We start from the raw sequence: 12014 nt of genomic DNA on the forward strand, positions 1-12014 counted from the left end.
AGAATTTAAGGTAAGTTGTATTTTGTATTAAAAGAACACAAAAAGCTCAAGAATTTCCTCCAGCAAACCAAAATAGACTTCCATGGATGTTATTCCTGTAATGCAAAAAAAAAAAGGAGCTGTATTCCAAGAACGTTTTAGCACTCATATTTACTGGAAAAAAAAAATCAATGAAATAAAGGGTTCTAAATTTACCCATACAGCGTGGAAATAAAAGGGTTTCCAAGTTGTATAGGTACATTTATACTCAAACTACCTTCAGAAAAAAAGTTTCCTGGAACAAGGACAGCAATTTTTTTAGTACCTTATTAATCCAGCTTGTAACAGCATCCTCAGTATCGTAGGGCATATCGGAGTCGGGGAAAAAAGGTGAATACTGCTGTACACATGCCACAACCTTCTCCACGCTCACCATCTCCACTGTATATGCCATCATCAGAGTGTCTATCATGGCTAAGTGTGCACTCTGCAAAGGAAGAAAAAAAACAGCCATCCAGCTTTATTACTGAGCTTGTTCTACCACTCCCCAAGATCCCAGCCTCTGCTCCATTTGGTGTTAGGAATAGAGGTTTCTATTCTTCACAACTGGCCTGCTTCACACACAAGTGTGTCAGCTGCTTGGAAAACAGCTGTGAAAGCTGCCTAGGCTACAACCACATTAGCTATATGCAAATCTCTCCAAAGTCTTACACTGGAGGTTGCTGCATGTTAACCTCGGGAAGACAAAACATGCTTTGTCCTTCCCGGCTTCAGACAATAGTAAAGAATGCATCTAGAAGTATTCGTTGAACAGTGTTGGAGTTAATTTACTCTTGACTATACTCCTAGACAGTATTATACTAAGAGACATTTCAGCTTTCAGGCAGGCATTAAAAGATATGCCTCATTATCATTAACTGATAAAAGCTTTTTTCCCCAGTTTTATTGCTTCTTAGTATTACAAACACATATTAGTAACAAGTATTACTACAAAAACTACACACATGAAGCTTTGTGCTGTAACACCCACACACCCACATCTGGAGTGGAAGATCCACGTTCTATTATAGTTTAATTCACATCAAACGGAATTCAACAGATGTGAACAGTGAACTGAACTACACAACTCAAATGTGAACTGTGAACTGAACTACACAACTCAAATGTGAAACCAAACTGCTAGTGAATGGATTATGGTTGTGTGTTTTATTGTTGTTCAAGACTTTATACATCCATCTTCTAACCCCGCCTTTCAATTCAGGGTCACAGGGGGAGCCGGAGCCTTTCCTAGCAAGCAACGGGTGCAAAGTAGGGCGCACCCTGGATGGGATGCCAGTCCATTACAGGGCAGGTCGACATAAGTGCAGACACGCACATACTCACTTCAGGGCCAATTAACACAATAGTAAATCTTCGGATTATGGCTGAAAACCAGAGAACCCAGAGGAAACCCACATGAACACAGGGAGAACATAAAAACTCCACACAGACAGTACCCCAGGTCCAGAATTGAACCCAGGGCCCAAGCGCCGTGAGGCAGAAATGCTAACCACTGTGCGACCCAGAGTTCCTACGCAGAGTAATAATTTATTCAAAGAGTTACCAACATATTTAGCTTTGTGAAATGGATTATGTGTGCTAGCCAAATAGTCTGACAGCTTTGTCTACCAACATTACACATAACCCTCTTGAAAATAAATACAACTAACACATCATGATATTTTTTTAGAAAACCACTGCATGTTTTGACAAAACTGAGCTCTCTTAAATTTATTTTATTGTCCCCCAAAAGGAAATGCTATCTATCTGACGCCTATTCCTAGCTGAAAACATTCACATTGGCTGTATTTTTCTATTCAACACAAAATGCTGGCATATTGGTAAAAAGCAATTACCTGTCTAAACAACAACTGACAGAGCAGTTTCAATTATTTTTTCTCAATATTTCTCAATAACCTACGGTGAAAGTCAAGGCACAATAAACACATGAAATAAATTTTGCAAGAAAATCAGGCGGCACTTAAACACTCATCCAGAACTGGTGTCACTACTCATTAAAAGAACAAGTCCCTCTTTGCCACTTAATTTGGTATTTTTATGATGTAGGGACTATACAAAAGTGGTGTGGTGCCAATGTAAAAACGTGTGAAGTTTCAGCACTTAAAATAAGTAATAAAATAAAAATGTGACAGCTGAATGAATCCCTAATACTCTCTAAGAATTTTACCCAGTCTTCTCTACCACACTGTAGCAGAGATTAAGCTGACTCGTGCTGTTGCTCTATAATTAATCAATGTTAAAACCTGCCGTCTAACACCCAAGATCTTCCAACGGGTATTTATCCCTGGAGCTGGTAATAATACACTACAGTATATCAATGTTTTGACTTTGATATTTATTTATGTTTCATGGAGCAACAACAACGTATAAAAAACAATGCCAGTAAAGTACTACTAAATTCAGCTTGAATTAAGAATACAAAGAGCTCCAAGCAGTAGTCATTTTTTTAAAATCAGACTGATTTCTAAGAAGGAACAAGTAATAGGTTTATTCCATGCTGAAGAGAGAAGAAAGAAAACACAACGTTTCGGCCGTGGAGCCTTCTTCAGGTGTGCTCACTGGCATGGTTTTGTCAGCACACTTGAAGAAGGCATCACGGCCGAAATGTTGTTTTCTTTCTTCTCTCTTCAGCATGGAATAAACCTCTTACTTGTTCGTTTGCAGCCTACGCATGCTGACGCAGCTACCCACCTGAATGACTTCTAAGAATCTTTGTTGAAAAATCTTTTAAATCTAATTATATTGACATCTTTATAAAATTTGAACCCACCAAATAAAGAAACCCACAAGCCCAGAAACAAACCCATATTATAAAATAATAACTTTCAGTGCTAAATAGTGTACAATTTTCTATAGTTTAGCGCTTTTCAAGTGGGATCACAAATAAACAAAAAATCATATTCTTCAATTATTTGTGTACAAGACTCCTAGTATTCCATGCTTTACACTCAAATGAAGGTCACAGTTCCAAATATTACTAGTTAACACAAAGAACAGACAATGCAGCAAGAATGCAGAACATTATTTTGACCTTTATAGTTAAATATCAGGTTTTTCAAGATGTCCATAGATACGTTTACAGTATATTTAGTATTCAATTTAGAATTTAGAATGCTTTTATAGACATGGCACTGTTCTGAGCTGATAAGGATTTAATATTCTTGGCCAGAACTACTTACAACAGTCTAGACAAAAGGCAAAATGAAAATAGCAAAGGCCAAACACAAATGAGAATGTGATTCCACTCAATTCACACTAAAAGCAGGAATTGAGAAAGGGACATTCTCAGCGATACAAGTCAAATAGCAAAGAAAAAACGCAACACACATATCATTTAGATTCTGTGCAGGTACAGTTTGCTTTCCATGTGCTGCCAAGTGGCATCTGTAATTGACTGAACTGTGACATTCTTGAGTCATGCTAGTTTGTATTATTCCTGTGCTTTCAAACAAAATGCAGTTTTTCCCCACTAAATTTATCAGCATTTTTATATCAAAAGCCACAGTTTTGTACCTTACCTGTTAAAACTCTTTAGATAAAAAGCAGGCATACAAATGATTTTTGATCCAAAACATTTTTGAGACTTAATACATGTTGAGGTTATTATATGTCATAGTATATTAATACAATAATTAAGTTATGAAACAAATATACTATATATTACAAGGTAAAAGACTAAGAAAAGGTAAAGTTGTGATAGCAAATGTTACTGTGCTGTATTTCAAAAGGATTTTCCTCATTGACATCAATTAGGTAGAGCATTTCAACAAATATTAAGTGCCCTATATACAATCAACTCATATAATTCGATGTGAGGGGTTTTACATTAAAAAACAGTTTTGAACAGTTCCCCCACTTAAAAACTTCTTTGGTCTTCAGATCTTTATAAAAAGTCCTTTGTTATGTAAGCATGTCCAGACTCATAGAGTAATTTCAGTTATAAAAAAGAATGTTCCAACTACCGCTTGGTATGTATTCAGTACCAGAACAAAGAAGAAAAAAAGAGCTACACCTTTATGAAGAGATGTTATGGGGGTAGGGATTGTGCATACAATTTATTTAAGAGGCTGATCGTAGCATGATAGTGCAGTGGTTAGCATTGCTGCCTCACAGTAATGGAGCCCTGGGTTCAATTCCAGACCTGGGGTTCAATCTGCACGGAGTTTGTATGTTCTCCTTGTGTTCACGTGGAATTCCTCACTAGTGTTCCAGATTCTTCCCACAATCCAAAAACATACTAGAAGATTAATTAATTGGCTTTTGGGAAAATTAGCTCTGGTGTGAGTGTGTGTTTCTTAGTGTGTGTGCCCCACAATAGACTGGTATCCCATCCAGGGTGTATCCTGTCTTGTGCCTATTGATTCAGGCTCCCTCACAACCCTGAATTGGAAGAAAATGGGATGGACGGATTTTATCAAGAAACAATAACTTCACCCCATTTTGTTTTCTGAAAAGAAAAACTCAAAGAACAATTTATCTACACCGTTTCCTTGAATCTTTTTAATGCACATATTACAAATGAAAAAAAAAAAGATATGGTCATGAACATAGCTGCAGTACTTGTCAGATGGTTATGTTTAACTTTTAGATACCAAATGCAGATCTAGATGTTACCCAAGGTAATGTGTAATCAATAAAAGACTCATCTTCAACCCACACGTACTGTATGTGCCACCTTCTCCCCTGTTCTGTGCAGCTCATTTAAGACTGACATACTTTCTTACACAAAGGAAATGGTAGTGATGATGACTTCCCTTCTGAAGCCAGAACACACTTCTTAAGCACTTTACTCACATACATTACCTCTCATACCATGGCAAAAAAATAAGAATGGAAAGTCAACAAACTAATTTGAAAAAAAAAAACAACGAAAAAAGGTAAGGCTGAAAATAGTACAGTAAGTAACTTTCATTTATCTTTAAATAGAAATCTGATCTGTATGCACCTTCCCAAAAGCAGAGGTGAATTCTTCAAAAGTTGAGCGTGTTTTACATTAGCGTTTGGATATTCAGTGTGGGAATGCATCACACAGACACTGTTTTCAGACCTTGACATCCATTGTATTGTGTTTTGTCTTTACCAGTGGCAAACACAGATATCTTGGTTCATTTAGTATTATGGAATGTCTCAAGCTACAGCATGACACAGTAAAGCCTTGGCAGTATTTTACCCTGACTGCTTTATAGTTTGTATAGGAACTACCTAAAAGCTATCTAATAACATCATAGAATAAATTCTGAACTATATCTGACCTTAACAATTAGGTTAAACCTTTTATACACAATAAAAACCCTTCTGCTGAGCTTCAATTATAACTGCTTCTTTTAGCTCTGCAGACAGCAGTTTTCCCTTTTTCTTCTCAGTTAAATCCATTCATTTAGCTGAATAAGAAGCTTAGGGCAATATTTCTGTGAACAGCATGTCTTCATGCAATCTGTAGCATCACAGTAATACTTTGCAATGACTGTAGCGTTTTGACTGTAGCGTTTTTTCAAATTACTGTCATCTAAAGAGCAGAAAGCCTCTTTAATCTTTCTTCAACAACCAGCAATACTACTTCAATTTCCTTCAGTTCCATTTATTGTAGTTTACATTTAACACGTAAATGTCACCTTCTGAAAAAAGAATTTGAACCAAAAAGAACAAAGATTTTTAAAATAAAATTGTCTCACAATTATTCTCTTTATAATTTTGTTATTCATTTGAAGGCTGAAATTAGAGCAATGTAGGACAACAGAGAAAGAGAATTCAACACCGCAAATCAGATGCAGCCTGAATGTTTTTACAAAGTGAAAGAAAATAAAAAACCTGGTCAAAATGCAGAGAGAACATACAGACTCCAAACAGACAGAAACCCAGATCAGAATCAAACCCAGGGTATTACCAATAAAGGCCATTCTGTTGTTTTGTCTACATTAATTTAAGATTGATGCCATATTGGGCCAGCAGATATGATGGACTCAAGCACACAATGAGGAAGACACACTTTTTTTCACAGTACCAGACTAGAATCTTTTACAATTCCCAAAGGAACAGCACAACAATTAGCTCAATAATTGAGCTTTAGGTTTATCACAAGGCTATGAGCCATGCATAAGCTATTATGTCATTGGAACAGGCGTCCTGTCCCCAGCTGTGGAGATCGATTACCATGCAATGACAAACTGCTTTCCTGGCCAAAGACACTTGTATTTCCAAAGCCAAAGAATGGCCACTCTGTATAAACAGCACTCCTTGTTTGTTCAGAAGAGAGGATGGGAGTTTCTCAGGCTGTGAGCAGCATTCCAAACATGCCAGGATCAAGGATTGGCCTGTCATTGTTTTTACTTTTCTCTATACTTAGTCAACTAAATGTTCAGTAGATCACCTGAAGCTCGTTCATTCACTGAAGTGTCAAGACGTACACAACAAAATGAATAAATTTATTTATGGTAGAAGTTCAGGTGGGTAGCTGTGTCAGCATGAGTAGGCTGCAAAGGAACAAGTAATAGGTTTATTCCATGCTGAAAAAAATAAGAAAGAGAACCTTTTCTCTTTCTGGTTCTCTTTCTTCTTTTTTTCGGCATGGAATAAACCTATTACTTGTAAATTTATCTATGCCAGGCGACTGATCATCATGTATTTTACACGCCATTCCTGTACATTTCAAAGATTTACTGAATTCTAATAACAGAATATATAAGTCTTGTTATTAAGTTATTGTCAGTGCCCATATTCAATTTACTCTCTTTTAAGGTTTATAAAATCACTAGGTGATTTTGAACAAGACTGGCTGAAAAAAAATAAGCAGAAGAAAGTTTTCAGATGACACAAAGGCTTCGAACACATTTCGCTGATGTGTAATGTATAAAAATCATGTTCAGTGAAAACAGTCAAAATTAACAAAATAAGTAGGCAGAGATTTTTTTAATCAATTTATATTTTGGATTTTTATTGTGAGTACTGATCAACTAAAAAGAAAATGGAATAAAGCACTTGACTTCCTTCGAGGATAATGTATGTGTCATAGCTCTTTCATTTGATCATTACTGCTCCTGAAAAACACATACTTTGCACCACACTGGAGATGTGTTTTTTCATGTCTGTATAGAATCATTTCATTTTGACTCTGATTGCCCTCTATCACCCAAGACAAAGGTTAACAGATAATATTCTACACTGACTTTCACAATATAGGTACAGTATAGCGGAAATAACATCAGTGTTTTTAAGAATTTATCGTTCAAATCATGGTAGGCCTCCTTCTCGCCTGTGCTAAAGGTTACCATGGCAACGAAGCAGTTGCACTGTGGGTGTAAAACATCAAGCAGGGTCTTCATTGTTCCCCAAGGAAGGCATACTGTATGAAGGTATCTGGTCCTCCATTCTTCTGCAGGCCCTGTAGCCTGTGAGTCTATTTCACTGCTGTGCATGAGTGAGATTATGAAGCAAATCGACCCGTCTACACAAGGAAAAGGTGATACTTTGATTGATATATTGTTGTATAAAACACTTCATTATACCTAACCAAAATTGACTGCAGTGTTAAGTGCTGTTAGTAAGGTAACATCACAACTCAGTGAAGACAGACAGAATAAGCTGATATGTGTTTCTTTTGGCTCATACGTTGGTTCAGCTCACAAATAACAAGGTCCTCAAATAAACATTATTAGGATATACATGCCTGTACTGTGATAATTCTAAAGAATCCCTGAATTTGACCTGTAAGAACAGCCACTTCAAAAGGTGGTATGCACATACTTAAGAGGATCTTATCATTTAAAATAAGAACAGAGAGTAACCTATATGTTATGAATTAAGTAATGAATACTAATAACTATTACCAAATGTTCTAGTTTCAATGCATTCAACCAATTCCCAAAAGGACAATGTCTAAAATGACCAAGGAATTAGCCATTTCATTTTGTGGTCAACCTGAATCGATAAAATCAAAAGCAATTCACTGCAGCTCCCAGATGGAATGTTTAACTTTGTGGTTCATATATGTGGTCAGATTTATCACCTCAAAATGCTGCCGTTTCTCTCCTTGCATTAGAGCTGACCTCTAACATTCAAACTGCAAAATAAACACAATCAACTTAAAATTACCTACAAAAGCATCATTACACTTCAGTGCAATGCTATGCACTGCAGTGTTATGCAGCAAGTGAATAAAAATGCATTGCAAAAAGGCCTACAGCACCCTAGTAGCAGCAAAAACTACAGCATCTGAAAAATGGCTCATTCTATAGCACAGTACTTCCTGCCACCATTCTCGGTTATTTGGAAATTCTACACCAGGAGGAATGGTGTCCCTTGCTGGCCCACCAATACCAGTTTCCTTAAAGGTTTCCAGTACCAGTTGGCCCCAACCTTGCGTAGTTTTCTGAGATCTGCTTAGAACATGATCAGGCAATGGTTACCGATACTTAGTTACACAGGAAAATGTATAGTATTCACCATGATCTCCTCTCTGTCAATAAATATGTTTATAAACAAGCATCTTAACAATATGATATGTAGATGTTTGGAATCAGAGCAAATCCTGCTGAAAGGTGTAGTGCAGTTCAGTAATTGGTACTTTGAAAAACCCTTCTGTCATTTTACAAATCACTTCATGCTGCAGTATACTACAATAAAAAGCGTATTGTTTGTACATTATTTATTGCAGTATGCTTTTTTAACCTTTTTTGTGAAAACATTTTTTCCAAGCATGTAACTTTATTTTTAGCAAAATACATGCACATTTCATGATGTGCAACAGTTTAAAGAGTTGCTGTGTGCTTGCAATAAGAGCGATACAGATGTTTTAATACATTATTAATTTAATTTTTAAAATGTTTTATAACTTCACAATGTCTCTTTTGTCTGGTGCTCAAAGGTATTTTGTGGTGTTTCTATATAACACAGAAGGCTAACCTTAATATCAAATGTAAGAAAACCTGGAAATATCAGAAGCAGAATTAGTTTATTGGAGATTTTTCCCCATGGGTATCCTCTGTGATATTGGTTAGAGGGAAGATAACAGTTTACAACAGTAAAGTAATTTAAACGTGAAAAGCATTCACCATCCCCCACACCACTTCTATTTAACCCATCTTTATATGGCAGCAATATCTAATACCAAACACCGCTGTTAACATATCGAACTGCCTGCGTCTGAAATACCTTATATGGTTTCTGTCAGATTTTGAAAAGGCAGCAGGAGGTAAGCATTTCCTTGGTAAAAATGATGACAGGTTCATAAAAGAGGGTGATATCCAATAAATCACACCTCAGATCACTGAAAGCATTGTCATATAACTGCACAGTGAGATCTATTAATATTCAGTTTATAATGATAACACTAAAGAACAAAATTTAAAGCAAAAAAAAATGAGTGAAAGCTGTTCCTTATTTATTTTTTATTTTTTGATGCAAATAAGCAATTAACCTATGACAAAAAAAACCCAACAACAATTAGCCACTGTATTGGTGACGAACCTCATTCAATCAGCACTACCAATAAACCCATTATACCAATAAACCCAGTAAATCGAATTGATTACATTGTAGAGGGCAGAACTCTTCTGCTGGTGATGAAACTCAAAACTCTGCTTTTTATGCACTAATTACCCATACCTACAGTACTTAAAAGCAATGCAACCACCTTGTAGTATGATCTTGAACCAGTTGTATCTCCCTGCAACTCACAATTGGCAACCCAATGAAGCTAAACAGGTTTTAACCTGGTCAGTACCTGGATAGGAGACCTCCTAGGAAAGTTAAGGTTGATCTATTTGGGGCTAAAGCCAACCTACAAAAGGTGCCGTCCTTCGGATGAGACACAAAACTTAGGTCCTGACACCTCGTGATCATTACCAATCCCAGGGCGTTTTTTTTAAAGAGAGTAGAGGTTTTACCCTCTGGCCTCTTAATAATCCCCATCTATGAACTGAATTAATAATAATAATAATATGCTCCAGTCCCTGCTTGCATTCAATGTGAAGCAATTACTAACACTCTAGCTCCAAAGCACAATGCTGTTTATACATATACCACAGGGTATAATGAAATTCCACCACATGATACATTTCATTTTGGGCCTGCACAGTCCAAGAAAATTAAATGATATATCTTAGGTGCTCTTACTGTTTACTGTAAAACACCAACTTAAAGGCTTCAAGGAGCATTTGTACATCAAACACATACACTCTGGTGATATAAAAAAGGATTGCAATTATGAGTCCATTGCATCCTTCATGCAGCATTAAAATGACTGTTTGCTGTAGACAATCTCAGAACGGGTTCTGCATGCAGGAATTCACCCACTCCAACATATATCATACTTTCATTTTCCAAAGACATCTAAAATATGCAGGTTCAAATCTCACTACTGGGAAAACTAATACACAAGATTTACTGTATGTCATAATAGATCCCAACAGTGCTACCTTTATCTAGCTTCCCAAGGGTTTCCTTCTGCACTTCCAGACTTTTTTAGCCCAAACATTCAGGATTGTTTTCACTCGACGAGTAGGGAGAGAGAATTCTAGCCTATGTATATCATGCCACAGGCCAAACTACTCTGACTCAGAATGGAAAACATTTATTTTGTGCATTCAGCAACTTCTCAGACATGAACCTCTCTTGGCATCTTCAGAACACGCCTTGCTTATGAACAGGATTTCCTAGTACTCTTAAATTCTGCGTTCAGCGGGCAATCCAAGCACATCTCCACTGTCTTTACAGCACCAGCTCTGCAAGTTAACAAAAACAAACTGAATTTGTTACGCTGTGGGTCTATCTCCCCAAACAAGCCAAGACTTATTTTTCAAAGCGTCTAACTTCAGCAACAGGGTCTCCTTTACATTGTTACTATACAAAATGCATTTATTTAATACCATCATATTAAAACGTAGTACAACTGAACTATTAGACGAGTCTGTAATTATAAAAACTACTAATTTTGTAAACAGGCTTATACTGTTGATTAAACACAGAGTAAAAAAAAAAGATTTACGATTTGCTACAGATTCAAACTAAATGCCAGCTGATTCTTTATAGTTATTGGATAAACAGTAAACTGGTAATAGAAAGCTGTGGTTATCAATACTGTTACCTTCTGGCTGTGCCTTAGCTTGCTCTGAGATCCCACCTCTGTCATACTGCAGCATTACAGCATTTCTTTACTGTTAGTATTCCTGACCTGCAAATTTGGCAAATCAGCACATTTTCCCTTGCTGCTAGTCATATTTTAAAGTGAAAATCTTAGTTCTAAAATTGATTTCCATATATTCTCAAATAAAAAGGAAAGACTCTTACAATAAATAATTCAATTACAAGGTAAATAATCTTACTGTTACTGTTGTATCGATACATGGAGCTAAGTTGTATTTTAGATACTGGTTCTTTACTGGGGAATAAGTATAAAGTACCTTGCAAAAGTATGCAGACCCTTTAAAACTCTTCAAATATTGATGGATTACAAATTATACTTAGACATATTTTCCCCCATCAGTATTGCTATTGCAAACTCACATGCTCAAACACAATGTTTTTAAAAGACAAAAGTAGATATTTACCATCAGATACCTTGAAGAAAGTAAAAAAACTCGAATATGCTACGTGCATAAGTATTCAGAACCCACATATTAATATTAGCCATCTTTTGCTGCAATAACAACTTCAAGTCTTTTGGGATTGGTGTCTACCAGCTTTGCACACTGGGTTAGGAGTGATACTGTATATATGTAACATATACACATATGAACATCAACAGAGGACTAGGATTATTTTCTTTTATAAAACAGTAAGAAACATCAATTATTGTATTCTATCTTGCACCCACCCACTTTTGTAATGGCTAATTGTGTCTTCAGACACAGTGTTGACCCCTGTACCCACACAGGGAGAATGAGGGAGTGCACATGGGCTACTCTGATTCCCCAACTCTTTGAGCTATTCATCTCACATACTACAACAAGGTCTGCAGCCACTTACAGGAGGTTTTGTCC

The 12014-nt window shown here is 36.4% G+C and overlaps 1 protein-coding gene across 9 annotated transcripts in view; it reads right to left on the bottom strand.

Moving 5' to 3' along the window:
• The window catches only part of camsap2a (calmodulin regulated spectrin-associated protein family, member 2a), a 51041-nt gene that overhangs the window by 26502 nt on the left and 12525 nt on the right, over positions 1-12014 (bottom strand). For all 9 annotated transcript variants that reach the window (XM_088598406.1, XM_088598405.1, XM_088598403.1 and 6 more), the window contains exon 3: positions 305-466. In XM_088598406.1, coding sequence (XP_088454532.1) covers positions 305-466 — 162 coding nt within the window. The remainder of the gene's footprint in view (positions 1-304; positions 467-12014) is intronic.

The sequence above is a fragment of the Lepisosteus platostomus genome, chromosome 11 (assembly GCF_059453375.1).
Source record: "Lepisosteus platostomus isolate fLepPlt1 chromosome 11, fLepPlt1.hap1, whole genome shotgun sequence".
In the NCBI taxonomy this organism is placed as follows: Eukaryota; Metazoa; Chordata; class Actinopteri; order Semionotiformes; family Lepisosteidae; genus Lepisosteus; species Lepisosteus platostomus.